General features: G+C 40.7%; 1 protein-coding gene across 2 annotated transcripts; it reads right to left on the bottom strand.

Moving 5' to 3' along the window:
- Positions 1–328: 328 nt before the first annotated feature.
- LOC136446601 (cyclin-dependent kinase 6-like) lies at positions 329–27,906 on the bottom strand. 2 transcript variants are annotated; one of them, XM_066445051.1, is made up of 8 exons: positions 27,609–27,906; positions 26,405–27,446; positions 5,962–6,097; positions 5,076–5,243; positions 4,533–4,642; positions 3,934–3,984; positions 2,343–2,478; positions 329–1,839 (listed from the first exon to the last, which is right to left on the bottom strand). In XM_066445051.1, exons 2-8 carry the CDS (start codon positions 26,632–26,634, stop codon positions 1,681–1,683), a joined length of 990 nt encoding a protein of 329 aa, XP_066301148.1. In that variant the 5' UTR covers positions 26,635–27,446; positions 27,609–27,906; the 3' UTR covers positions 329–1,680. The 2 variants fall into 2 exon arrangements, with proteins under 2 accessions (XP_066301148.1, XP_066301149.1); XM_066445052.1 differs by having other exon boundaries at positions 26,405–27,419.
- Between the last annotated feature and the right edge of the window lie 2 nt (positions 27,907–27,908).

The following is a 27,908-nucleotide window of genomic DNA, read 5'->3' as shown; positions in this document are numbered from 1 at the left end:
CGTTACTATAAGATTGTGTCTTACCAACAATTAAAACTGATAACATTGCGATACAAAAAATATGAGCAAACTGGAACCACACTGCAAACTTCTAAAACTGCATTGTTTCTTTACTATTATCCTTTAATCATTATTCTCAACATACCAAATTATCAGTGAAAAAACGGTTTACTTAATCATTTCCATTTCACAAAGGTTTACAGTATATAACATAATTGTGGCACCACGTTGAAAGTAAAGATTGTGCAGTTTTACAGGTAACATATATTTATGGCAGAAGTGACAATCATTTCTTTTATAGTAGATAAACAGAGTGAACAATCAGTAATGAAATTATCAAAGACCATCTTTAATTTTTCGGTATGTGAAATGCTTGACTTTTGCGATTGCATGATTTTCCAATCTCCAATTTGACCAAATCTCAGGTTTACCAAGGAAAGTTGGTAATCAATTGGTACGGCTAGCTAGCCACTAGTTACATTGGTAGCTTACAATACAAATGGTCTATCTAGACTTCAGCATTCAGATCTTCCTTCCTAAAGTCAGATAAACCTGACCAAACGAACTGTTCTAGTCTAAGTTCCATCCTCAAATGCGAGCTCCACCGCTTGTGTATAACCAGCAACGCCATTGTTGGCATACTGGCCTGCATTCCATCCTTCTTATTGCAATAGCACTTTCTATCAGCCAATCAGATACTCCCATTCCTGTTGGAGGGAAAGTCACCAGCAAATCACATTGAAACCTGCAGTCAAGAGACAACGTGATTGGCTGGTGGCTTTCCCTCCAACGACAGGAGGGGATCTGATTGGCTGGCCAACAATAGGAGAGGGATCTGATTGGTTGGCCAGTGCTGAAGCAGCGAGGACAGATTGCAGACCCGTACACCAGGGTTGTTGCATGAGAAAGTGAGTTGGCACAGCACCCATGGCAGTTTAAGCTTGAGAACAATACTGAATGGTGTTTTATTCACACAACGTTATGTTTACCTTTGTATTACACTCTTCTACAAGTCAAATTTCAGCCCTCAACTATCCAGCATTAGGAAATGCTAGCCTTATATACTAGTCAAATGCAAAAAATTGGCTTTAGGATGTAGTATTTTATTCTGTGGGACTGCAAATGGATGAAATATTGATTGATATTTATTAAGTACTTGAGCTATCATTGCATCAGTATGTACAATGGTGTGTCTTCTTCCACGGACCAGTATCTTATAGAAGAGGAATTCCTTCACTCAACTTGTACATTTCCCACACATCTAAGACAGTCCAGCTTGTACAAATATCGACTATGAAATATCGGAGGGCACATCATAAAAATGACCACATTGTAAATGTGCATTACTATGACCTTAACAGTCTCAATGTTCAGCAAATCTCTGTTTACTCCACACAGAAATCTCATAAAGAAAAGTTTATGTTCAAGAATATTACACACAGACAGCAGGCAAGTACAAATTTGCCAGAAAATACAAACAAAACAAAACAACACACATTGAACCACACTTGTATATCTGTATTGCCTTTTTTCAAACTGAGTTACCAATAATGCAATTCTCTGGGACATACATGTGACATTACTTATACAAGGATATCTTTAACACACTTTGTAATACAAGTCAAACAACGGTATTATTATATGGTATATGCTGGTTGTTGGTGACATGACTCCTTCGCTTCATTTTTCAGGACTTGTTTCGAATGTGTTTTCAGTTAGACTTCTCGCAGAAGCGGCCTCTTGCAGTCTTTCTTGTACTGCATCCTCCCCAACGAAGTAGGCATGTTGCAGTGCATCCTTGGCAGTTATTCTTCTGTGGGGGTCAAAGGACAACATTTTCTGCAGAAAAAGATGCAAATAGATGTTATCAGCAACTGTCAAAAGAAGTTGTGTTCTGTGTCAAGAACACATGAAATGTAGATTGTATCAACACACGAAAAGGACAACAGAAGTTGGTTACATTTTTTAAAGTTAAAAATCCTTCCTACACCTTTTGGCGTATAGGGCAGTGCCCAGTTCTGTTCTCTTTGTCCTTGGGTCACACAGCTTTGCAAGTAGCATTGCACAGGGCTTGTCCACTGGTAGCATGGTGTGTTCAACTACATGTACCATACCGTACCATACTCTTTCCCATAAGTGCTAAGCAGAGAAAGCAGCATGTACATTTGGAATGACCCAGCCAGGTTTTGGATTTGTTGGTCTCCTGAATGCAAATCGAGCTCTCTAGGCTTCTGCATTGATTTGTCCCAAAACACAAGGCCATAACTTTTTAGTAATCATACTAAAACTAAACAACAGGTAAAAACACAGCCATCTTGGTAGACAAAAGAAGCCCTACTTACTTCTAACATGTCCTTTGCTAGTGGTTCTATTTCAGCAAGCAGTGACTCCAGAGGTATGCCAGGGCGGGGCTGGAAGGACGACCATGGCAACGACACTTCCTCTGGCCACTCCTCCTTACAGGGGGTACCTAATACACTGGACAGGGGAAACAGGAACAGATAACTTCAAAGTAAAAAAGTGCCCCTTCAACATTCAACAGTATTACTGAAAGCCTATGATTTTGAGAAGTAAGAAGCACATGTAAGAACACGAAATCTGTTTATACATACAGTAAGCTGATGTCGAAAGACACGTACAACACATGACACTAAGCTACAAGCATCAGTGGCGTTAAGACAAATCAGTCTAAAATACTGTCAATACTGCTACAATACCGTCAATACACATGTACAAAAAATCAAACATGCATCAAACGGTAAACAGAAAGACATTAAAAGGGATAGCAAGGCTGAATGGTACAGAAACAAACTGAAAGAAAGACTAAAACTTCATTTTTGAGCTGCAAAGCTAGAGGAGTGAATGTGTTTGCTCAGTTGGCTCAAGATGCATTAATCTATCAATATAATTGCACGCTAAATTTTACAGAAGATTGTGCAAGGCAGTTTGACGTGTAAAGACCCACAAACGTGCATAACAACAGAATGTCTTAAAAAGACACACCAGCAAGAGAGGTTACACCATACTCACTTCTTTCCCCCTCAGTTGACAGACCTAAATACTTTAAGAAACACAGCAAAGACAGAGATGCACATAGTACACAAAGCTTTGCTAGCTCCACCCTTTTCTAGCTCCAGTTGGCTACTCTCTCTGACAAATAGTCTGGCACCAGTTAATAAAGAAACGATTGGTATTTGAGTATTTGCGTAAAACATGCAAGAACTCTGATTGGCTCAGAATTGCATGGAACTCTGTAACAGGTGTAAATGAGTACCTAGCTGATTGGGTTAGGGACGTTCCTCGGATAGGACATTAAATGGAGGTCCCGTGTTTGGGGAGAGCCACACTCCGTGCACATAAAAGAACCCACCACACCTTTTGAAAAAGAGTAGGGGCATGCCCAGGTGTGAGATGGTCCAAAACCTTCAGTCCTATGACCGCACATGGGTTTGCCCTTAGTAATAGCCTCCGGCTAGTTGGGCAACCCTGGCATGTACATGCTGAACCAATAAATAAATAAATAAACTCTCTAACAGCATGGTCACACAGTTTGAACAGGCATTCGTAAGTTCCATCCCAGTTATACTGCTATTTGGAGCCAATCAAAGGTCTTTGGTGTATGTTATGCAAATATTCAAAAGTCAATCGTTTCTCTATCAACCAGTGCCCGACTACTTGGCAGTGAAGTGATCAGAGGAATAGGCAAGAGCTAAAATTTAATGGATACCAGGCTGTAGAAATGCAATGTTTGAACTGGTGAAAGTTGCATTTTTTTCTCACATAATTGTAATACAGAGCACACATTGTACACAGACCTATCCAAATATGACAGGAAAATGTAAAGAGATATAGAAAGGTTTGACAGATTCAGACAAATCAGGAAATGGAAAGAGACAGAAAATCAAGTCCGTCACAAAGGTGTTTTATACTCACTCGAATATTTTATTTAGTTGATCTATATCTGAATTCCCTTGGAAGATTGGTCTGTAAAAATACAAATGAATATTTAGTACAGCATAATATAACATCATTACCCAAACATTCAGGATTTCACTATTTGTTACAAAATAAATTGGGACAAAAGCATGGGAACACAAACTGTTTTACATAACATATCTATAATATAGCATTAAGGTGAGTTACGTTGATGAAGGTTAGACATCCAGGCAGTAAGATACGCCAAAAATAGTTACTCAAGCAACTGGATAAAATTTTGAAACAGTCAGACGTTTCAGACAGCATCCGCTGTCTTTCGTCAGTGACTAAGGATAGGACTGGGAAACCACATTTATACCGAAACTCTGAATGGGTATGTTAATGACGTTAAGGCAATTAAGGTGAGTTGTTTTTACTCTTTGAAATTGATGCTACTTTTTATTAACATAATCATGTATGTAAAATAAAAACAAAAGATACATATACACTTTGTAAAGATAATCAAGTGATACATTTGTAAAGTGATATTCCAGGTAACATAGCAAACATTATTGTTGTGTAAACTGAATAAATTTGACCGTTTTGTAGTTACTTACTTTCTAGTATGTAGCTCTGCAAATATACAGCCAACACTCCAAATGTCTACAGGGGTGGCGTACGATGCCTGTAACAGCACCTCTGGGGATCTGTACCATAGTGTGACCACCTGCACGGTAAATAGAACAGCAGGCATGTGATTGTATCTATGCAACAGGTATGAACCACTATTGACAGGTGGTTTTTGGAACATAAATGTATCAGCCCGACAGTGGGTAGGATCGCCCAACGGCTAAGGGTGATGCGAAATACACCTTGTTGCATAATTTTTATGTCATCCCCACCCGAAAAACACACATTTCAATGCAAAATGCACCAGAAGTTGAGAGAACATCAATTCCGATGTCTGAATCAGGTCTTTCAATTTTCTACAGTGGTGCACATGAAGTGCGTTCAAATTATTTGATGGAAGCCTGTGTGATACAAGTACATGCATATGCTAGTGTGATACACGTAAAATGTAGAGCAGTCTGTAACACCCATATCGAATGTTATCGAGGCCCTGGTATGACATAAAATGAAGTCCATGTATCTGTATTTACCACTGAGGTCAGAGCCATTTGGAAGCTGTAGTGTCTTGCCAGGCCGAAGTCTGCCAGCTTGACCTGTCCGTCACTCGTGACCAGGATGTTCTGTGGTTTGAGGTCACGGTGCACCACTCTGTGCATGTGCAGAAACTCCACTCCACTTAGCAGCTGATGCATTATGTCCTAGCAAGGAAAACAAGATTGGCAATGAAAACGTCAGTGTCAGCCATGGACACCATTGTAGCAAACTAATTCTAAGAGACGAATCTGAAACTTACAGTATTCTATTTTGGGTTGATTTCCCAACGCCCTCTAGCTACTTTATGCTAAACTGCAGTCTCCATTCCTCCAAATATGTACCTACCACAAAGCAGTTCATGATGGATCATGCTGAGAAAAACTGAGAACTCTGGGCAACTAGGGGCAAACAAAATCATTACTATGGCAACATGGACCAGACCAAACGCAGAACGCTTGTGCCACAGATGCATTGTAATGGTAGTGTGTTGCTTGCCCTCCCTGTGACACCACAGTTCTGCAAACAGGTCTTTCAGAAGTTTGGTGACAAGACACCATTTGACAGTTACACTATATCATATCAGTATATCTACAACATGTCTGCGGTCCTCCTTATGTCAGACTGTTCTGTGTGTGCATAACTACTAATTACAAGTTGATATGTTGTAGCCTAGAAGCCAGACTGTTTCCAGGGCTTACAAGACCAACTCCTTGGCTCCAGTTTGTCATTCTGTTCTAAAATTTTGTCACAATGTATCAGCATCGTCCTCAGGGAGGCTGAGACAAAATTTGGAGGCAAGTTAGCCCTAGAGCCAAGGAACTGGCCAGTCCATGCCCTGGAAATAGTCTGAGTTCAGGCTACTTTAGGCTTTTTATGTAGTACCTTTATTCTGTCAGGTCCTAGCCCAGGTGCAGGGCATTTCTCCAGGTATGTGTGCAAGTCCTGGTCGACATGCTCAAACACCAGGGTCAGCTTTGTCTCCTTTTCTGCAACTGTCCCATGGCAGATATCCAGGAGTCTGAAGTGAAGATGAAAGAAAAACATTCTTATTGAAATGCACACGCACACGATGGTACATACATGTAATGCTACGTCCCTGCATTAAAACACTTTGTAATCTACCACCCAAAAATTGTTACCATAGCACGTCCAGAGCATGAGATACAAAAACCGGAAGTTCTGCTGCAGTACCAATGAAAAGCTGCAAGGGGCCCCATAATCTTATCATTTCTTTAATAGCTAGGTCAAGACCAAACCACATGCCAAATTCATAACACTCTATCTATAGCTTCTTGAGTTATGCGGTTAATCCACGAACAAATATAGTTATTGTGTTACAAATGCTTCCAAAAACGTAACCTTCTTGTCCAGAATTCCTGTCATAACCCCAGGTCTATTTAGACACATTGTGAGCATCCTTCTAAAGACTCCCACTGGGGAACCACACTACAAACATGATAACATGGCCTTCCCCTGGGTTCTGCCACAAAATACTGGGAATTCTTCTCAGATCAGCTCCCAAATCTGTACCAGCTGCAAGTGAAGGGAAATGAACTGTAGCCATCCTTGAAAATGCTCACATCTAATGATCTATACAAAAGAAGTCAAACCTGCCTAAGAAGACCACTCAGTGACCGACAAAATCTGGTCTATGTGGACAGGTGGCCTCTGTGGACAGGATTCTTAGTGCTTTTAGGGAAAATTATCTAAGGGACCACCAAAAAGTGTTCACATTAGCCAAGTGATCCTTGTACTTGCCAGTACAGGTCTCATCGAAATGTAAATCATGAAATATCTATAGTTGCGTTTTTTTCAGTGAGCTCTCACTGCAACTTCTTCTTTAAAGTTCTTGCTTCAACAAGTAAGATTTCCCCTTTCTACTCTATTCTTTTTTGTCAGCCAGGTGTCCAATTTCTTCCTGATCTACATGTATCTCGATTTCACAACAGACTTTCTGACCTTCAACCCTCCCCACAAGTACATTGACCTATAAATCTTGGTTGAACACTCTTGGGAACTTTGCCACCTCACAGACAAGTAATTAGATATACCAGATAAAATTCCTTAAGGTATCTTCTTATCTACTCAGTCCATCTAAGAAAACAAACTCATACATTTTAAGTATCTCTGGATATGCCACCATTTGGAGGGCCTGTATGGGGGTTCCCGACAATGGTGTTATTATGCTAAATTCAGGAAGGCCGCCTACGTATTATACAAAATTCAGAAAGACTTTTAAAGAAAATTTGGCCACCTTACTACAATTTACTGTATAGCTCCCCCTACAAATAAAAAAATGAATGGGAAGTCAAAATAATTGCCTACGCCTTACAGAAAGGGTCATGCAGACCACCCTACTTCTTAACTTGTTGATTTTCTTTTTCAGCAGAGGTATCATATGCAAGTGTTAAATCACAATCAGGAAGATTTTCTTGTATCAGAATCATGAATCAGAAGAATCAAAGTCAGCGTGGGAATAGGGGGCCATTTCGTCCAGGTCTGAGGGTCTGCATGGGGGGGTCCCGACAATGCTTTACGTTGAATTCAGAAGATCCTCCTCGTATTACGCTAAAAAGCAAGGAAGGCGATGGCGCAAAATTTAGACACCTCGCTACCAATCACGTGACTAAGATGGCTTTCCCTACTAATTACGGGAAATAAAAATAGGCTGCCTAGGCCTTATGGAAAACTGCATGCAGACCCTCAGGTCAGCTCCAGGCTAGACTTACATGCTGTTCTGAAGTATGTTGATGAATAGCGAGGATCACTTCTCATTTAACCTGGGAATGTCAGGTATGTCCAGTATGCATGTAAACCATGCAGGGGTTAGGTCACCAAGGGGCCTCCTCCGCAAACCTATTGTTTCCTTTCTACCTGAGGTTTTGTGTGTCCCAGTAACAAACACTTGCTGCAAACTCTGACAAACTCTACAGAAAGGAATAGTAGAGTAGAGTAGAACTACCTCTAAGAAATGACAAGGCACATAGTTTTGATCATGAACACTGATACCAGTAGATCTAAATGTAGATGTTATACTGTTGGCTTATAATGAGCTGAGTTCAATGAGTTCACTGGCTTAAAATACATTTTTGACAGCCAAACGTACCAGGCATCCTTACAAATCCTACAGAAAAGAACCTATAAGAAATGACAAGGCACAAAGTCTTGGTCACGATACTGATAGACGTTACGGCTTATAATGAGCTGAGTTCTATGGATCTTCCTTCATGACAACTGGGCTTAAAATACATTTTGACTGCCAAATGCACCTGCCAGTGACCCCGAAAGGTCAACCAAAGAAAACAGGGAAGACTAACAAAGTTGAATCTTTTCAGGCTATTCCATTTGAAATTGTGGGGTGAAGAATATTCCTTCTTAAATGTGAAAATAAAATAGAAGTAGACCGTCTACACAATTAATGGTCTATTCACATGTAGTTAACAACTTACATTGTACATGTAGGGTGTTTCTGAAGAAATCAAGTATTTTTCCCAGGCCAATCCTGAATGTAACCCCCCCCCCCCACAAACATGACAAACCTTGAGTAGATTAGCACAAAAATATCCCCAAATGTTAACCAAAAAAAAACAGTAACAAAAGCTTTCGTTACAGGCTGTCAATAATATCATTATGATCGTTATTGATTCTTCATTCGAAGTTGCAGTTCTAGTCTGTATAACACAAACTCCAGCTGTCCGGGGGTTTCTGTCCAGCGAGGCGGTTACAGGGCGGCAAGCGGTCTCAGGAGGCTTGATTGAAATCAGGCTATTGAAGTTCATACACACATATTTCTTGAACTAACACAATCAGTTTATGAACGGTACAAAAAGCATAAAACATCGTAGGCTTTACATGTGAGTGGCAGAGATGTTCACTCATTGTCTATTGTTACATTCCAGAAACACCTGTACACCCACAAAATAAAAACAACAAAAACAAGTAAAACATCATGGATTCTTCAACAATCTGATCTGAATTATGCCCTGGGCTTCTTTCTCCATTCCGCTTTTCTGTGAACAGAACCCTTATCACCAACTTCCCGTGAGAAAATATTGTGCTAACTCTCTGACCTTTTGGCCAATTGACACCAAAGGAAACTCAACACTTATACCTGTATGGTTTGTGAAGGACTACAATATAACAAGGAATCCTAGAAATGTTACAAATACCCCCATTAGAGGTTGTTCTTTTAGTGTCCAGGCAACCAGCAAAGCACGGACTTAGATAATGACAAAAACTCATGAGTGTTGCAAAGTGGGTGCGGATATGTGTTTAACAGATGGTAAACTTTTAAGAGTTCTTGGTGATATTAATTTCCACACGAGACTTGTGGGCTGGTTGTAACACTTTTTTATCATGCCAATCCTTAGCCTGAATTCAATCAAGCCTCTTGTGACCGCTCGCGGCCCTGTAACCACCTGGACAGCTGGAGTTTGCGTTATACAGACTAGCCAATCCTATGAACAGTTTGTCTGGAAAATACATTAAAATTTTTACACAGCCTTCTGAACTTGGTTTTCATTTTATTTGAGCCCTATATGCTGACTGAGCACAATGAAAAACATTTCAGGCTCTGATTGGATTTCTACATAATACTTTTGTCACTACCTATCGTCCCAAAAGTCCTGTGATGTATTCTGCTAGATCTCTGGTTTTTAGAAGGAATCATTAGATTTTTAGAAGGGATCTCTAGATTTTTAAAAGGGACCTTTAGATCCATAAAGAACTAGATTGCCACATTTGAAGCCCATTCAGGGCACATGATGTCTTTTGACCGATTTCGACGGCGCCTACAGTCACTTAAGTTCCTGATGACAACCAAATCTGGATCTTCCAAGTGCCAATTCAGGGTATCAGAACTTCTCTTGTTGGAGGGCCCTGGCTGGTCCAAGGCCTGGGGTAACAGGAAATCGCAAAACGGAAACTGGTATAGACAAACGTGGGTGATAGAATACTTCTCCACTGTCCTGGGACCAAACATTTCACGCAAGGTCAACATCTGCCCAATACTTTCAACGGAAGTCTGAAGAAGAACTGTGTTTTGGCACATGTACTGACAATGGTGCAATATTTGCTTTAGAAAATGGAAAGCACATGACAAAACCACATTCAAGCTTCATCTTGTAACTCTTGTACTTGTAATCTCAGTGAGGAGGCCATAATAATACAAGTACAGAAAGGAAAGTTAGAAAATATGAAGGATCTATCCTGTGATATCTCTTCATATAAAAGAGAAAAAGTACCGAATCCAATGATTAGCCCCACTTGCTTAAATGCACTATATAAAAAATGTATGCTAGCCCTTATTGTATTAGTAATTAAGATGTTAAGTTTTATCCCATACTTCTATCTTGTATTATGTTTAAGAATTCTTGACATACTTTGTACCATGTACAATTGTTGTGCAATAAAGTTCTTCTTCTATAAAAGTATAATTTGTTTATAATTTTTTCTTCAGCTAGACTCTTTGTATATGAATAACCAAAGGATATCAGGAAAGGACAACTATCTAACAGTTGCTCTAATTCCCATAGTCACTGAAACAGTCTGCTTATATATCAGTTGACAAGTCCTAATATCTATCTGACATCAGACAACCCTTCAACCTTGGAAGAATTCCATTCCTGGCACAAGTGTACAAAGGGTTATTTATTGATTTATTAAATGTTCCGACGTGATGGGCAGCCCCACTCAACTTTAAAACATTTTGTTTGGTCTACATGTACGAGGGTCAAGATATTTACAGTGACAAGCACATCTACTGAGTACCAGCACACTCAATGCTTTATAGATGTGACAACTGCATTGCACAATGTGACATCATTTATAACCCAAACTACCATTTATATACAGAGACTTCAGACAACTGGATAAGAATTCGGAGATTCATTTCCGGACGTTTCGAGTGACATCCATCACTCTTCTTCAGCGTCACCTAAATGAACTAGCAGAACTAACCAGTACTGACGCTGAAGAAGAGTGGTGGATGACACTCGAAATGTCCGGAAATAAATCTCCGAATTTTTATCCAGTTGTGGAGTCTGAATTCTCTTTATATATTGTTTACCTGGGTGTCTAACCTTCACAAACGTACCAAACTACCATTGATCAGCAATGAGAAATCAAGACCACAGCACGTCCAGGACCAGAGATACAAAAACCGGAAGTTCTGCTGCAGTACCAAGGTCGGCCACTAGGAGGCCCAAAATCGACCTTGACCCTTGTGTTCACGATACCTACCCACATACCAAATATCAATTCAATCAATGCAGAGGTTCTTAAGGTATACTGATCACAAATGTCCAGAAACACAGACAGACACACACACACACACACAGACATGAAAAAAAATATCGCCATTTTGCATCGAGGTAATTAAGTCATTTGCAAGTCATGAAACTGTTTTTATGAATGTCACACTCATAACGTTGGACTTGACTTAAGCTAAAGCAGACGAAGATGATACTAAGTCACACCATAGAAGAGGTTGGAACAGACAGCCTAAATTTTTCATTTGCTAAGGGTCAAATAGCTCCAAGGTCTTTTACTCACTGATGACATGGAGCCTGTGGTAGGTCTGTCTGCTTTCTGTCTCGTTCTTGACATAAAATACAAAGGAAAAAAGGAAGTAAAAAAGAAAAACCACCATATCAGCTTCCCATTTCTCATAACTCAGATCAAAATTAGGTGCAAAAATTTGCAAAGCACTGAAGAGTACTGATATTGCATAGAAATCGTGCTATGACGTCATAGGGCGCGAAATTTAAATATCTGGGAGAGAAGCACGTGCTCGGACAGAGTTTACATTCCTCTTGTCGCCCACCCAAGTTCCCAATATTACTAGTTCAAGATCACAGCTCCACACTCTATTTCCCATGCCCCACCATGACCCTTCGGTGCCAAGAATTCCGTCTCCGGCATTCCTTCAAACTATTCCCATCCTTGTCTCAAACCCATACAGAGGCTTATATTTGTCGCTCTCCTCGGACTGAAGGCCAACTGTAAGTGCTCGTTTCGGAATTTCGGAAGAAAGGACCTTCTATTTGCCGTCAAACACTTCCACACAGCCCTGGAATAACAAATCTCGCCTCCGACAGAAAGCAAGAAGACTTTGGAAAGGCAACAAGAACAGGTGAAGCAATAGAGCTCACAGATTAGCATAGCAGGTATGCAATCAAGAGGTCATTATGGTTGAGCGACAATAAAGCCGTCATTATCCTCACATGAAACACCTGTCCCGCAGATGGCTTGACACAGGACAAAGAAAGGGGAACAACAGAGATACGTTAAAGGCCGCCTTCAGGGTGTTTTTCTAAACACTGACTTTTCTCCGGATTGCTTTGCCTTTAACCTTTATCAACAAAACTATCTTTAGAGAATCGGTTTTCTTGTCTTTATTCCTACATTCCATTTTGATTGGACAATGGGAACAATTAAGAAAATTGATATCAAAGAAAGAGAAAGCCAAACAGTCACTACATGACCAACATGTGGCTCAAACTCATATGCAACTTGTTATTCTATCAATCTATGCCTACTCTTTTTTTTCACAACAATCAAAAGTGTAAAATTGAGTGAAATAAGCATAAGAATTCACAGTCAGGTAATTTACGTATGTTTCCATTTACAAAATTTTCTATTTCCACATTAAGCGCAACAATGTCCATCCTTTAAATGATTACAGGTAAACTTATCAAAAGTAGACAGCAACAAAACAAGCAAATCTATCATCGGCCAGACACGTTCAATTTCAAAGCCTGTCAGCAAAAGTGCAATCATTAACCATGTGAATAGTTGAACAAACACCAGCTTTTACATATCAATATAATTGCTCTATTCTCTTCTCCAAACTTTCACTGGCAAGGAATCTAAGAGGATGCTCTCTTATCACTACACAATCTCATGGCTGTGACTGGCAGGGCTGTCCTACCCCTCACTCCAATGGTATCACCCAAAGATCACCTATTCCGCCTGCATGGAAACAATCATGACAGGCTGCTAAAAATAGCCTGGCCAGGGGATTCCGAGATTGGGTGGCACCCCAGCAACCACTGGTATGCAGAATCCGGTTGCACTCATGACATTTTAACCCCTTTAATTATGGACAAACATCTCAACAGCCATTATCTGGGCCCTTTGAGGGAAACTCATTCTTAAGTACACCCAACTTTTATTTCTTACCGAAGTGTCTTTAAATTTTCAAAGACTCTTTGAATAAAGCCAAGAACTGAAGGTGTTGTAATAAAACCTTACCCCCATGTTTTCGTAGTTGTCTTTCCAGCGGCTTTGTCTAGTAGGTTAGACCATACAAACTGAGGAATGCTTTAATCTTACCACCTAGCCCAGACCAGAGGTAATCTTCTAACGCTTAGAGCCTACACACCCAAACATCCTCCAATTAGCGACTTCATTGGCCCTTTCTTTAACCTGATTATAATTAATCATAATAAAGGGGACTGCGCAGCCTTTCAAGTTATAGCACTCTCATACAATTAAGCGTGCTAGGCTTTGCTGTGACAACAGTTTCCAACGTTTTCTGACCTTTCGTTTCGTTTGTTCTTCAAACTTTTATATGTTTACGTGATTAGAGGTTAGCCAAATAAATCACACAACATTGGGCTGGGTGAAATACATTATGTGGTAGCAATCAGAACCATACAAAATGTATCTGTGGTATCATCAAAACACAGTAACTTGAGTAAGGTAAAGCAATCACCTTCAACTGAGGTGAAGCATGATACTTTTTCAAGTAGCTTTTTTGTTTGATACTCAAAGTCGTACAGAATAGCAGGGTTCCCTACAACTTGTAGACAGAAGAAGTAGTAGAAGAAGTAGTAGTAGTGCTGGTGCTTTCAGCACACCGGGTAAAGCTAACTCTTCTTCTTGGTGTGTTGGGTTAATTTACATGCAAAGGTTTTAGGGATTTTCCTTGAAATTGGAAACATTATAGAATGAGGATTACATAGTATTTTCAGAGTACCAAAATCCAAACATCTTTTTCATCTGCCCCTTACATTTCCCCTATATTGTAACAGCCCTTTCTCACAATGCATCTATGTCCTATGTATGGTTACTATATTGACACATGCATATGTCTGAGTCCTTTCAGCCTTTCTTCAACCAGGCCTGACAGGCCACTCCAACCGGGCAAAGGTCGCGGCTCGGGGTCAACACTCAGACAGGACCGCCCATGCTAAGAAAACTTCCGGACCCTAACACACTGGAGAGCAAACGTCCCTACCTATTTATACAGTGATATGTACCCAACCCTGTTGACAGGACTCTACCATGTGGCATTCTCGGGGGTGGGCAGGACGGGTAAGCTGAATGCTGCACAGAGAATCCAGATAACTTCAGAAGTTACTGCAATCATTTTTTCCAGTCAGCTGTTGGTGAGAGGAGGGTTCCGTACAGTTGTCATGGGTACAGTTGTCATGGTAACTGCCGGTTGTCAAAAGGCCTTCCCACGATGTTAGAATTTCCTGTATTAACAGACCCAGCCCTGCAGGGCATCAGAGAGTGTTACCTACTTCGAAGTGCAGTGTTTGATTTGCAGAGCTTACAGGGATTTCCTTCACATTCCAAAACACTCTTTGATCGTGCGACTGAGGCCCTGAGCTACATAAGGACCATATCTTGCCCTACATAACCTAAATTGATACTAATTATATCATGCCTTTCGTGTCTTTGCCAACAATTTTCACAATCCTTGGAGTTGCGATCAATCATGTACTTGAACGATTTAAATGTCTTAATTTTCAATGGTGAAGACATTTTCCCTCCAGTATGAAAAATAAAACTAATCATTTTCACAACAAAGTTTGGAATCGAAGATTGGATCGGTATCATTCTTTTTGATGGGAAAGAACAAAAATATAATTGCTGGCAATCTGACAACCATAGTAGACTACTGTATAGTTATTAACAAAACTTACAACTTTTCTGGCCATTTATAAGCAAATTCCAACTCAAAAGCACTGGACAGGACAAGACTAAGTACTGTTTCTCAGGTACTATTTTTGTCACGCACTGATCACGCACTGTAAAAGGTTGAAGTCCAGCGGGTCGGCTGCAAACATGATAACATTACAATGGAGGTCTCAAGAACAACCAAGGTAATTTAACGCAAAAATTCAAGAAGAAAACGACATGCACAGATTTGAGACTGTTTCCAGATAGTTGTGTTGTTACGCCTCGGTCTCTCCTACTGTATTTACATGTTACCTCTTAGATAACAGGCCCACAATAAATCAAACAACAATTAGACCAAGATTAAGCTTTCAGCTGTAAACGTCCAAATCCTTTACACGTTTCCGTCCCCTCGACCCACAATGCACATGAATGGCCAAACATTCTACGCCGTAGCCCTCATTGTCTCCATCCTTACAGCACAGGTAATGAATGGACGCTAATTCCGCCGGCTGACAGACGTCTGTGTCGCAAATCCCCGGAAACAATTCCCCTGAGCGAATAGAGCTCTTAACGTTGTGTTTAGCGCCGGGTCTTTGAAGTCTCCGCCAGGTGAAAAAGGTCACTGGCCCTTGTCTAAGGGCAGGTAGACGTAAGGAGGTTTGATCACCGTGATGACGAAAACAATGAAATTCCTCCTGTCACCTATACTGTCACCAAATTGTCAACTTAGACAAGAGCGTTTTGTCATCTCCATGCTTGAAAAGTCACTCGTTTTTACAAAGAGACCACTTATTACACCCTTATCAACTAACTTCACTTAAGAGTCTAATGTCATAAAGGTGTCTTTGTAAGAAGGAGGGAATGTAATTATCTTTAAGGAGGGATGGGCAGTCCGAGGACAATGCTGTTTGAAGGGACAATGGATGAAACTCAGACAGTGACACTTGATCCTAAAAGGAAGGAATTTCAAAGTGATCCTACTTATTTTAGATTGGAGCTTTCCCACCAGATGACTTTCGACTGTCACGTACTGATCTGCTAAAAGCTTGTGAAGAAGCCATTATAGTCTGGACATGCATGTACCCATTGGGACATACCAGGTACAGACATACCTTCAAGGTAATGACCAATGTCTTCTTAGTTCCTGTTTGTCTGTTTGTAAAATAAAAGGTCTGCTACACCAGCTACTGTTCTCACGGACTGTTATAGCAAAAATTTACTATTTCTGACCAACTACAGTAAATGTAATGTCATATTAAGAATACGAGGAGAAAAGCAGAAATTGTGGAGTTTCAAGATTGTAGTTGAAAAATAACACCGTAAGTGCATGTTCGCTATGCGATGAGTTTGCGGTGAGAGTACAATCATGACATAGGATCTGTTCTATGTCATGGTCTCATGCCTATATGCCAGAAACTGAAGTTGGATGCCAGTTGCAATTCTTATTGTCTTATTCCCGCCAGCTAAAAATCCTTTCCATACTCCAACAACAGACCCTACATCCAGACTTCTATCTCAAGGGTATAAAAACGCTTCTAAAAAAATTAAACAGACATAAAATGAATAGCTAGCAATTCTCTGAGACTGTCTTGTATCATTTCCTAACCTCACAAAAATTTATGAGGAGGAACAGAGAGCAATACTTTGGTTTCGACCTCCCACACAAATTCCTTTGGACATCTCCCAACTTTCACTTCTCTGCCCACCTGCCTTTGAAGTCTGCTTAGGTTCCTTTAAGATATTGGTTCCTTATTTTTTCAAGACCATTACAGCCACCTACGCAAGAATGCAGTCACGAGGGAATGACCAAGCCTTCCCTGTAAAGTCTGGGACAAAGATCTGAGGGAAAGTAAAGGGTCTGGAAGTTTTAATGTCACCGGGGTTTGAGTCACCCACCCACAGATTCACCTACTGGAAAAAGAGAAAGTGCTATCTTTCTTTTCTTCTGAAAATCAATTCATTATAGCATCTTAAGTATGGGTCACCTATTTTTTAGCCCACATAACATATCATCGTTGTTTTTTTCCCCATCCATTTCTAACAGCCTACAACAGATAAAAGTCTTGGCAGATATATCTTTAATAAGTTAAATGAAATGCTTTTGCAAAAGTCTGTATTACAGTGCCATCTTTCAATTCAACGTCCTAAAACAATTAACAATACCGTCGGTATTCATATTGGACATACATTGACTATATACTTAAGTGAAGTGAATACAAGTGGGATAAGCAAAATACTTTTGGGTTTTTCAGTATTTTGGTACTAAAAAATCTGAAACCAAATGATAAATATAATTGAAACAGTCGAATGTTCCAGTCAGTAAAAACTGTATCAAAAGCTGTCAAAGAAACTAACAAATGAGATTTTGGTAGCAAGTAGAGTAAACGACTTTTGCTATTGCTCAATTAATTAGCACAAAAAGACAGTTGTGTGTTTAAATATCCACTAGGTACAGCAGGAATACCAAAGTCTACTTGCACACCATAATATTTCAACTGTCAACAGTTAAATAGGTATGACCTCTATCAGCTTATTATTAGTAACAGTTATATGTTAAGAGCCCTGTTCGGTGTTGTTTTGTACAAGCTGTATGTTGAAAAAACACATCCTACATCTGACATACTTCTACATAACTGTAGACAAACTTAACCTGTATTCATCCTTTGTAAGTAGACAAATGTGCCTCTCCTCATGTGACATTTGTCTTGCATACCTGAGCATGGGGAACAAAACATGTTTTTCAGTACGCCTTTCAGGTGCGTCGTTTACAGTACCTCCTACCACTCCTACACACCTTACAGCGGTCTCTTCACAATAGCATGTTTTTCTCTGTGGTTTGCAAAAGCATGAGCCGGGATTGCATATCTCCACCCACACCAAACCACAACTATGCTCTGGAGGGTTGTTTGTGTACATCCCCCTCCCACCACGCTAGTCAGAAGGTGTCCACACCCCCCTCTACACTTTTTACCTCACACAAATCGCCCGACATTCGATACGCTGACATGTCTTGGCTATTAACCTACTGAAAAAGGAGATGGAGGGGTGACAGGTGTCTTGAACGCTGTCATATCTATCAATCCTTTCAATATGGTAAGCTGAGGACATCTCATCTTGCTTACTATTCACCTGCCTTCAAAGCACAAACGCAACCGGCCTCAAAACCACAGACAGACTTTGGAAGGTGTACGACACCGTACGAAGCATTTTCTCCCATTGTAGTGATCACAAAATCGAAATTCCTGCCCCGCCCCCTTGCTCTAGCGAGCTCCGCGCGTTGAATGGTTGAAACAGCAGTCAGGTATTTACGGTAAATATTCACAAGAGGCATTAACCTGGAGCGTCCAAGGCGGGAAGCGATATGCTTGATATGGTGTCGGGGGATCCTTCAGTTGTTCCGGAATGCTGGAAATACGGAAAACCAATCGTGGGCTATTCTTTGTGCGCTGTAAGAGAAGTTTTGTCCTATTTTACCACTCCAGAGAGGCTTTTCCACTTGGCTTCCTGTATAAAAACTTCCTATTTGCTACCTGCTAATCTCCTTGAGTTGAAACATCATGGAGAGGGCCCTGTCCTTCTGTCTTATCTTGATGACCTTGACAAACAACATCAATCAACTCCTGAAAGACTACTAATTGGTCAACATGGGCCATGATCTGCCAAGAACACAAAATGTCATGTTGGTAAAAGCTAAATTTACGTTCCTCTTTCTTGCTGTCATTTTATTCAACGGCTATTTAAAGGCTCCACCAAGTTAATTTGTTGGTTCTCTGATTAAAAGAAAGAAAAACATGATGAAAACAAGTCTGAGGACCAGGTTCATGCCTTAGTGCACACAGCTTTATGACGTGAATAGTCATATTCAAGTTTTCTTCCCTACCCTCTACTTTTATGATGTCCGCTTGATACATTTTCAACTTAAAACGTCCGAGAATCAAGGAAATAAATTGGTAGGGCCTGACTGTAAGAATTCATACTACATGTCAATTTACCAACATTAATATCAAATTTCTGAACAGAGTTCAAGACTTTTAGCAGACGTCATGAAACTTTGAAAGGTACAATGCAATGAGCCAAATAAGAAAAGCAAATGAGTTGACATATACCATACTTGACAGTGCTCAAAAGCTATCAGAAAAACAGATTTGATACAAAATTGTGCAGTTGGCACATCACCCTTGATCAGGTAATACTAAAATTACGAAATACAGATCTATCAATCATTTGACAATGAAGGCATTCATAGCAAAATATCTTGTCCTTGGTTGAGATTAATGTTTCCGCCTGCATTTCCGTCCAAACTGAACTTTGTAACCCCCATGGCCACAGCAAAAGTGTCAACAAAATATCGCTGAATTATCAAAGGATAAGTTGGATACAGTTTAAAACATAGTACCAAGAAAAGGAAAAGTTACAATATTTTTCCCCTCAGGACTTTACTTGTTTATGTTTGTGGGTGGAATTGAAATAGCTTCGAGCACTAGTCACTTCGTGGCTCCACCCTTATTATTCATACTGTAGAAGAAACAAACTTGATAGGCGTTTCTTTCTTACTCTTCTTACTCACTGACCACATCACAAGAAAAATGGGATTGTTAAGTTCTGAGTCTGTGCGGAGATTCTAAAACGATGATTCATTGGATAGTTTAGGCTTCTGAGGGTATCATTCTTATTCAACTTGAACAAGTTGTCATTGTCTACCTTCTGAATCACAAAAATAATTCACTGAAAGTTGAAAATCTTAGGATCTTTCTTTTCAAATACCGTAAGTTTGGCCCATTTTCGTATAACAATATTCTAACATCATAAATCTAACAGGTGCCGCACTTAAAAAATGTTACGTTTCGAGCCCAGCTATTGGATTGAATCTTTTGTTTTTCTCTGATACTTTTGTCCCACAACCATGCACCCTGTGTGAAATCTTATTTACAGTAGGGTGTACAATAACACGCTTAGTACAGGTTACTAATGTGTTTCAAGGTATAAGTGTACGGGACGTCGTGTCCAAGCTATCACCTGCCTTTGTTTGGCCTCAGGGCAAGTTACATTCTTTCAATCCTGTAGTTCTACCTATGGCAGATGGTCATCTCCATATGAAAAGGTGCTGGTATGCCAATCGACTTGGGGTAAATTCAAGCCGGTCCGGAGCAGAATACCACAGAAGAAAACCATGCCAATCAAGTGTATTATGTTGTCCGAGAGAACGCCGCTGTTAGCGTTTGGGCTACGCTTCTCGGCTCACCCCCTCGTTGTTTGGATTTAATGACTCGATCAGAATTGATTACATCATCACACCGGTATCCCCATCTGCCTTTCTGCATGCCTGCGCTCGCGGCGGACATATGCTCCGACCTGTACATTCAAAAATTGACCCTTTACGTAATTACACACGTGCCTGTGGGCTGAGACACGTTTTGACAACCTACCTCCAAATACACACCTAAACTGGCTAAAATGACTTCTCCATTATTGTCATTACAGTACAATTAAAAGCTGCATCTTAAAACCTTTCTACTCAATTTGCTTGATTAACTGATGGTCTAGATAGAACAATCTAATTGAGAAGAATTTACGATTCTAAGAGAAGTGTGGCTAGCGCCTAATCATAGACTTTTGTAGGACAACAATCAGTGATGTAAATTTACCAAAATTTACTTTGATGTAAATGAAAAGGAGCTTTCTTCTGTCAAAGATGTGATGAGACGTAATGAGACTTGTTGAGTTTGCGGACAATGAAAGGCCGGGCCACTTTGTTAGTCCTACGCGATAATAACTTAATTGGAGGGATGTTCATTGGTTAGAGTGCCAGCCTATATTTGGGAAAGAAAGAAAGCTTATTTGTCGGATACAAGTCTTGTAAAACAAATATTGAATGAACAATTCTTTCATTTGGCAAAAGTACTCTTATTCCAAGAGGGCTATTCAAACCAAAGGAAGTCGGATCTGGTCTGAAATAGTACATGCATCAAAAGTTTAGAATGTTTTTGAACTTTTCATAGCAAACTTGAGTTGATATCTCCCTCCGTGATATTGCCTGCTTTGAAGTGGTCCTATCCAATTCCTCAACAAGAATGTTGTCATTTCAACAAGAAAAAAAGTTACGATTTCTAATTTCTTACTTTCATCTTTGGTTGACTATTTTCCAAAAACTCTATTAGTATGACAACAGAAACTGCGAGAAGACTAAACAACAGTGTATGTATGCTAACTTAAACAGCAAATGTCAATGTGTGGGTGTTCATCTTTATTAGATGAGTCAGCTAAGCATTGGGCTTTGCCTTTACTTGAGTCCTTCTACTAGCATCGCGCACCTTTGGTGTAACTATAGATTAGAAGACAAAGAAGACTAAAACATGGATATCTTATCCACAAGAATTCAAGGAAGTCTTTATCAAGTAACACAACAGAGAGTTGAAAAATGACTTTATGACTTTGCCTCTAATTACGTGTATCTTGTTTAACCCAGCATACTTATCTTATGTGTGTTATCCATGGTGACAATCAACCCAAATATTAACTTAGGAGGTGGTTTAAATACCTTCCTCCTACGCAGTGCTGTCATCCACGTACTGGAACAAAACAACTCGTGCAAATCCCACCTGACAGTTTCAACGTCATTTTGATTTTCTCCTTTTTTTTCTTGTTGCACAATAATGAATGTGGTTGCCGTACAGTACCAGGTTTGTTTCGACTGGCTGTAGCAAGGTTGAGTTACAAAAATTAAAAATTCTGAGACAATAACGATAAATTTATGATAGAGTGTTAAAATTAAGAACTTTTATCATCCATGTACCTGTTGTCATTTACAAGGCATAAAAGAAGTGTGGAATAAACTTTCCCTTTTGGCTGCTGAGAAAATCGTCCAATGTCAATTCATTTCAACTTCAATTCCAAAACAGTTAGTCTACTTTGCAGTTTTCTTACAATATGCAGTGGATAGCCCTTTTTCGGTGCATTGCCAATATGCTTTCGTCCAAGAGGCTGGAAACCTTGCGTGGAAACGGGAAAGCTACATCAGTTTAGCACCAAGGTCATGAACAAGGCAAAAGAAAGGTCTTCGACTACAAATGTGGAAAGGAAAAAGAGCAGAAAGCAAAAATAACGTGAGAACATAGCAAATATTGCAAGATGGTCTAAAAGAAAAGGAAGTAGGAAGCATGAAAACTTGAACTTGAACAAGTAAGAAATGGTTGTGGTAAGAAGGCCATAAATAGATTCTTTGATGGACATTTGAGAGTCGAATAACAAGTAAGTTTTTCCCTTTTTTGGGACATCATTTTCTGCTGTCACAGATGGCATGCAGACAATTCACAGCTCTCAACACAAATTTAGAGCAAGGCAGTGCTGTAGCCTGTAGGTCTGAGGAGGTCACGACACAGACAAATTTCGATGAAAAATTACCTAAATTTTAGGAATGACCAGGTGGTGCTTAGACTGGTGGTGCAGTGCCATTTTTTTCATTACATAGGGAAAGTCACACTTTTTTCGGTTACTTTCTTGGATGTGTTTGCCATGGATGAAGTCCACCATTTCAACTTCTATTCATCCGCGGTGCTCCGTGCCTCTTTGTCAAAACCAAGGACAGATGTCGCAAGATTTATCATTGTCTAACCAGACAAAACTCTGAACCAGAGTCTCGCCGTGTTCCCATTAAAATCCCTAATTTTGCCTCCACAGTTGGCAACACCAGGTGACACCCAGGTAATCTACAGCACCTGCTCAGCCTTCGGGCGAAACTCTCCGACAACAAAGACTCGTCTCTGCCTACGCTCCCTACTGTTTCAGGCAAAATAAGGGACCCGGGAGTTTTGTTTGCCAAAACTAATGTCGCCGATTGTAGAAATAGACAAAGCTTTGATGGGCAGCTTAGCTCCCTGCTAGGGAAATGCATCTTGGGATAATCCGCTGGCATACAGGATTTAAAGGAGGGTATTCACAAGTCGCTATATATAGTGGCTATACATATAGGCTGTGTGTTGGCTTAACAGAAAGCAAAGTTCAGTGTAGACTTAAAAAGGACAGGTGGGCTTTTGTAGTCAGTAAAACAGACATTGCTGCCTTGGTTTGAATTATATACTTTAAACAGATGGGCTTCTTAATGTGATGGGTTAAATGTATCATGCTATTTCAAGTAATGACGGAGTTGAACTGACCTATTTGCTATTCTATAGATTATTAACAATACCTTTCATATAGTATCAAATATGCCCTTTCAACAGTCTCACTATTAATATCTTCTTGCATATGACAATATATATCCTGAGGCAATAAATATGTTTACAAAAGTATGATTTTGACTACTATATTTTCTTTAGTTTTAAAGTGGAAGGTAACCCAAGAGCATTTCTTGAATATCTGTGCCCAACCTTGTCACACTTAACCTTAATAAGAAGCACAGTTCTCCGCACATGTGACTGTTACTAATTGTCCAAATTTAGTTCTTTTCATACTAAAATACCTTGTTTTCACAACATGGCATTCCTGCAACGTCCCTACCCAAACCAAGGTTGGCACTTCCCTTCAAGTCTCCAAAGAAACTCAATATAAACTAGACGTTCCCACGGTTGGAACATTCTTGCCTTTTTCTCAAGTCGACCTCTTCAGCTCTTAAGTGGCCATTATCATGTTCCCCTTTAATGAAAAGTTTGCTTCTGGGAGCAGAGTGCACATCTTCAAGGGACAAGTGGCACCTATCTCAACCCGCAACAATGAACCAAAGTGTTGCAAAAGAAGGTTACTTCAACCTTGAATGTACGCAAACTCCCACCTGAAAAAACACCCGACTTTGAAATCGGCGTCTCACTCCGACAGAACCAATTGACTTAGCACAAAATATGACTTTTTCAAGGCGCTACTTCAGCGAAAGACAATGCGGTATGACACACTTAACTACATTGGAAACTTTGAGCTTGGAAGACGGACTTGCTACAAGGTGTGGCATGTAAAATTCCTGTTGTAGTTGCTTCAACCCCCATGGCCCAACATAAAAACCTTGCCCAGAAAGGGATGTCACAAGGCATGGCTGGCTTGTGACTTTCCCTCCTATTTTCCACAAATGTTCTCATTTTGGTCTTTAACTTTAAGTTTAACCATCCAAATGTCACAACTAAATCATATACCTCAAGTATGGTTCATTGGAATAACACAAGGCCATTTAACCTCCTTCCTGCTAACTAACCCCATAACCAATACAAATTTAAAGCGCATGTGCTACTATAGCAGGAAGAAGGTTAAAACACTGACAGCTTAGGAAGTCCCATATCAGTGGCGTTAGAGGGATTCCCTGCCAAAACAGGAATCCGTGTAAGCCAGTCTGAGCAGAAATATGCAATATCGTATGTATTAGCCCCTAAGGCATGAACCACAACTTGGACCATCGAAGCCCCCTTTTCACAGTTCAATACGCTCTGCCGCTGATATACGTGATAAGACAGTGCCAAAAAATCATACGACAAATGGTCTCATTGGTAGTGAACCAGACGTATGGCAAATATGTCTCCCACCGCTACCATATGTTATTCCAAAAGTTATCACATGGTATTTGATATCATCAACCGCGTGAGATATTAGCTAACTCGTGACGGCTGATTTAATATTGAAGTTGATATCAAAGTTCACTCATAGTCATATTGACGTATCTAGAATATGTCGGAGCAAAAAAATCGATAACTTCCTAATGGACACATAATTGCCTGTACATAATGTTCTGATCCGCGAGATTCCGCATCAGTTTTTCAATGGGCATTCCGCAGATTCCGTAGCAAAAGGGACATCGTTGGCATGGCAACCGCCGGGCTAACTAGGATTGACAACTTGGGTTCGGACAAAGGCGAAAGCAACGTTTGGCTCCGAAAAGGAAAGGAGGACGTTGATACTTCACGATGGGGTCTAGCAAGGTCAAGAAGCCCTTATGTGATAACCTGTAATCAATAAAGGCGCCAATGCCTCCCTGCCATGCTGTACAAGAGAGAGAGTTTGTGACCATGTGCAATTCTGGTCAGAACAAAGGATATAGCATGGGGTCAGTCCAAAAAACTGGGCAAAACATTATTCAACTTACAAGTATAAATCTATAAAAATTTATTTGAGTTAGAGTTGAAGTAACAAAGTTAGGTGGTAAAAATGTACACAAACTTTAAAGACAGCGAGAAATAAAAGTGTGGTTTTATTGCATCACTTGTTGTTGTGGTTAGATAAATGGTTGGTCCCGGGAGAGGGGAGGGCAGAATCTCGCACAGGACATGACAAAGACAGGAGGAGGGGTAACGTTGGGTAACATAAATTCGGGATTTTTCCGATAATGATTGACTGAAATCAATCTAGCAGAACAATAAACCATCCTTTTTTTCTATTATTCTGTCAGTATCATGTACTATCTTTGCACTAATCATATATATGGTAGATTTTGTCTCTAGTCGTGCTGACACCATAATATTTCAACTTGAAACTACCGTCCGCCGCACGCACAATGACAGTGTTGTCGGACAGGGGGGCACATTAATTCGGGAGAGAAGATTCGTCTTGAATATCTTACCGCTAATCACATTTTATACAGCAGCTATTCGTTCCATCCTTGGCTTGAGGAGAGTGCTATGGATATAGACGTGTCCAAGTAAAAAAAATACACGAAAAAACGGCCGCACCGCACACATCAGGCCTTTGCTAACATCCCGTTTGTTGAGTGGGTTGAACGTCACTCAAAGTTGATCCCCACCGTCATGGCAACGTGTACATTATTCATGGCAAGTTAGCTGGATGCCGTAGCAATGGTTATACTACTATGTCCATGTGTTCCTTGTTGTGTTAGGAGCAAACTTTGAGGAAAATATCGTCTTCAGTCCACTATCACACGCAACATTTAGACAAAAAAGTGTTCCTCACAAACCTTTTGTCGTCTGCTTGACGACATGATTCTGGGTAACAATATGGCGGCGGGAAAATACACGTGCCGTCGGTTGTAGCAACAAAGAGTAGTTTTGATGATTGATCACACTTAGAATCCAGTTGCAGGTTAGCAAAAGAGATTGTAATAAGTTGTCTTGTAAATTATTGTGTTTAGCAGGCAGGAGATGTGACATTTGTCTTATAAACCAGCGAACAACCGTGCAGTGTGAGTCTCCCACGAAGCCCCCAGACTCTGTCAATAAGGGACGGAGAGTTTTTGACGTCGCCAACTTCTAATGCATGGTTATCGAAGCTTTTCAGGCAGTGTTCTGAATGTGTTAGCCTGTCAAGTTTGCATTTCTAGTGGTATTACTGATGTTGCATCTAGCACATATCCCTAAATACCCCGTTTTCGAAAAATCCCGAATTTAAGTACCCCACGAATTTATGTTACCCAACGTTACATAAAGGGGAGGATCCCGGGGAAACCCTTCATATTTGTAGGTTGTACAAGTTTTGTCTGACTTACCTGACAACGTTTGGATGCTCGAAACTTTCCAATTGTCTGAGGAGGGCGATCTCTCGAATGGTGGACATCGGCATACCTTCTTCCCCAGTCTGCACCCTCACCCTTTTCAAGGCTACGAATTCTCCCCCATTTTTCAAGTCTCTAGCTTTGTAGACAGTTCCGTACGCTCCTGTCCCGATCTTGGCAACTTTTTCGTACTGTTCAGTGCCTGGGTCCGGGTCCGTCTCCATGCTCGGGGGTGAGTGCGTCCTGTCCCGAGAGATCTCCGGCTACCACGCGGTGACCGGCGGCGAGCCCTTGTGAAACAGTATCCGGCGGCGCACGAGGCCACACACACTGAAAACCCGCTGCAGAACCGGCCGGTCTACACTCCAGCCCACGCCACTACCAGACGGCCCCGCAAGCTTTCTGTCATGTAAATTTAAATCTCAAATCAAAATATGCAGGAATTTTCGTCCCTTTTTTTTACCACGGGCCCCCGCAATGCAAGATTCACAACTTCAACTCTTTGTTGAAACAAAGTTTTTCAAGCATGTGTCAGGTTTAGACGGCTAGGACAGGCTTACATATATTTTTGTTTCTCTCAGGGGATGCCCAAATCGAATGTTTCCGCATTCCAGGTAAAATTCTGACGGATTTTCTTGGTTGAACGGGCCGACCTGGAACCGACCCAAGCCCGAACAGCTGATCTGAAAACTGCCCCGTCGGTCACCACACAATCACAGCGGCCTTGGACTCGGAAAAATCCCCATTCATAAAATCTCCGCAATGCATTCAGACTTCATTCATTCATCACATCCATTTGTTGACATCCTCCCCGAACGGCCCCTTTCCGAACTCTCAGAGCATGCTCTCCGGCGAAGTCGATCTTTTCCGGGGCAAAGAACGACAAAGAAGTTGCCAGACTTGCCCTACAAAATGTCCCGTCTATACTTGCCAGCTCCTGCGGCTCAAACCCGACGGCTGACTCTGTCTTGCTTGTACGGTGATCGGATCTCTTTGGCCGACTTGTGTCCTGAAAAAGTGAGTCAAATCAGAGAATCTGCGAAGAAAGAAGTCGGCATATCAAAGGCAATCCTTTCTTCGTAATGTAAACAGACATTTTGTAGTGCGACCGCTCGCAAACTTCCCCTGATCGTGTCCTTACCAGCCGCTGAAACTTAACAAAAACACTTTAAAGCAGTAGAACAAACATTCAACTTACCGTAGAGTGCAAAATTTTCCACTTTTAGCTCGCGCGCGATTTTTTCCAAATATTTTAAAGGTTTTCTTGCTCGCGAGAACGCTGTAGGTAGGGAGCTAATTATGACTTTGAAAAGCCCACGTGGATTTTTCTCTTGACCCCTGTCCGCTGTGATTGGTCGAGCCTAACACGTCAGATAATACAAATGATTTATGTCGCTAGGGGAGGTGTTTCCCGTCGAGCTAGAGGAACCGGAGTTTCCCTCCAAACGAAAACATTTACAGACGCTGAATTTCTGGTCAGAAAAACGCTTCACACCAC

This window comes from Branchiostoma lanceolatum, chromosome 12 (genome assembly GCF_035083965.1).
Source record: "Branchiostoma lanceolatum isolate klBraLanc5 chromosome 12, klBraLanc5.hap2, whole genome shotgun sequence".
NCBI classification, from domain to species: domain Eukaryota; kingdom Metazoa; phylum Chordata; class Leptocardii; order Amphioxiformes; family Branchiostomatidae; genus Branchiostoma; species Branchiostoma lanceolatum.
The sequence above is the reverse complement of the archived record's forward strand: the minus strand, read 5'-3'. Positions and strand labels throughout refer to the sequence as shown.

What these genes read in the sequence shown, in the direction of transcription:
- LOC136446601 (XM_066445051.1), bottom strand. Translation starts at nt 26,634, where the DNA reads ATGGAGACGGACCCGGACCCAGGCACTGAACAGTACGAAAAAGTTGCC. An exon ending in GAGCATCCAAACGTTGTCAG is followed by an intron (nt 6,098 to 26,404) that starts GTAAGTCAGACA and finishes TCTTCACTTCAG; the next exon opens with ACTCCTGGATATCTGCCATG. An exon ending in TAGGACCTGACAGAATAAAG is followed by an intron (nt 5,244 to 5,961) that starts GTACTACATAAA and finishes TTTCCTTGCTAG; the next exon opens with GACATAATGCATCAGCTGCT.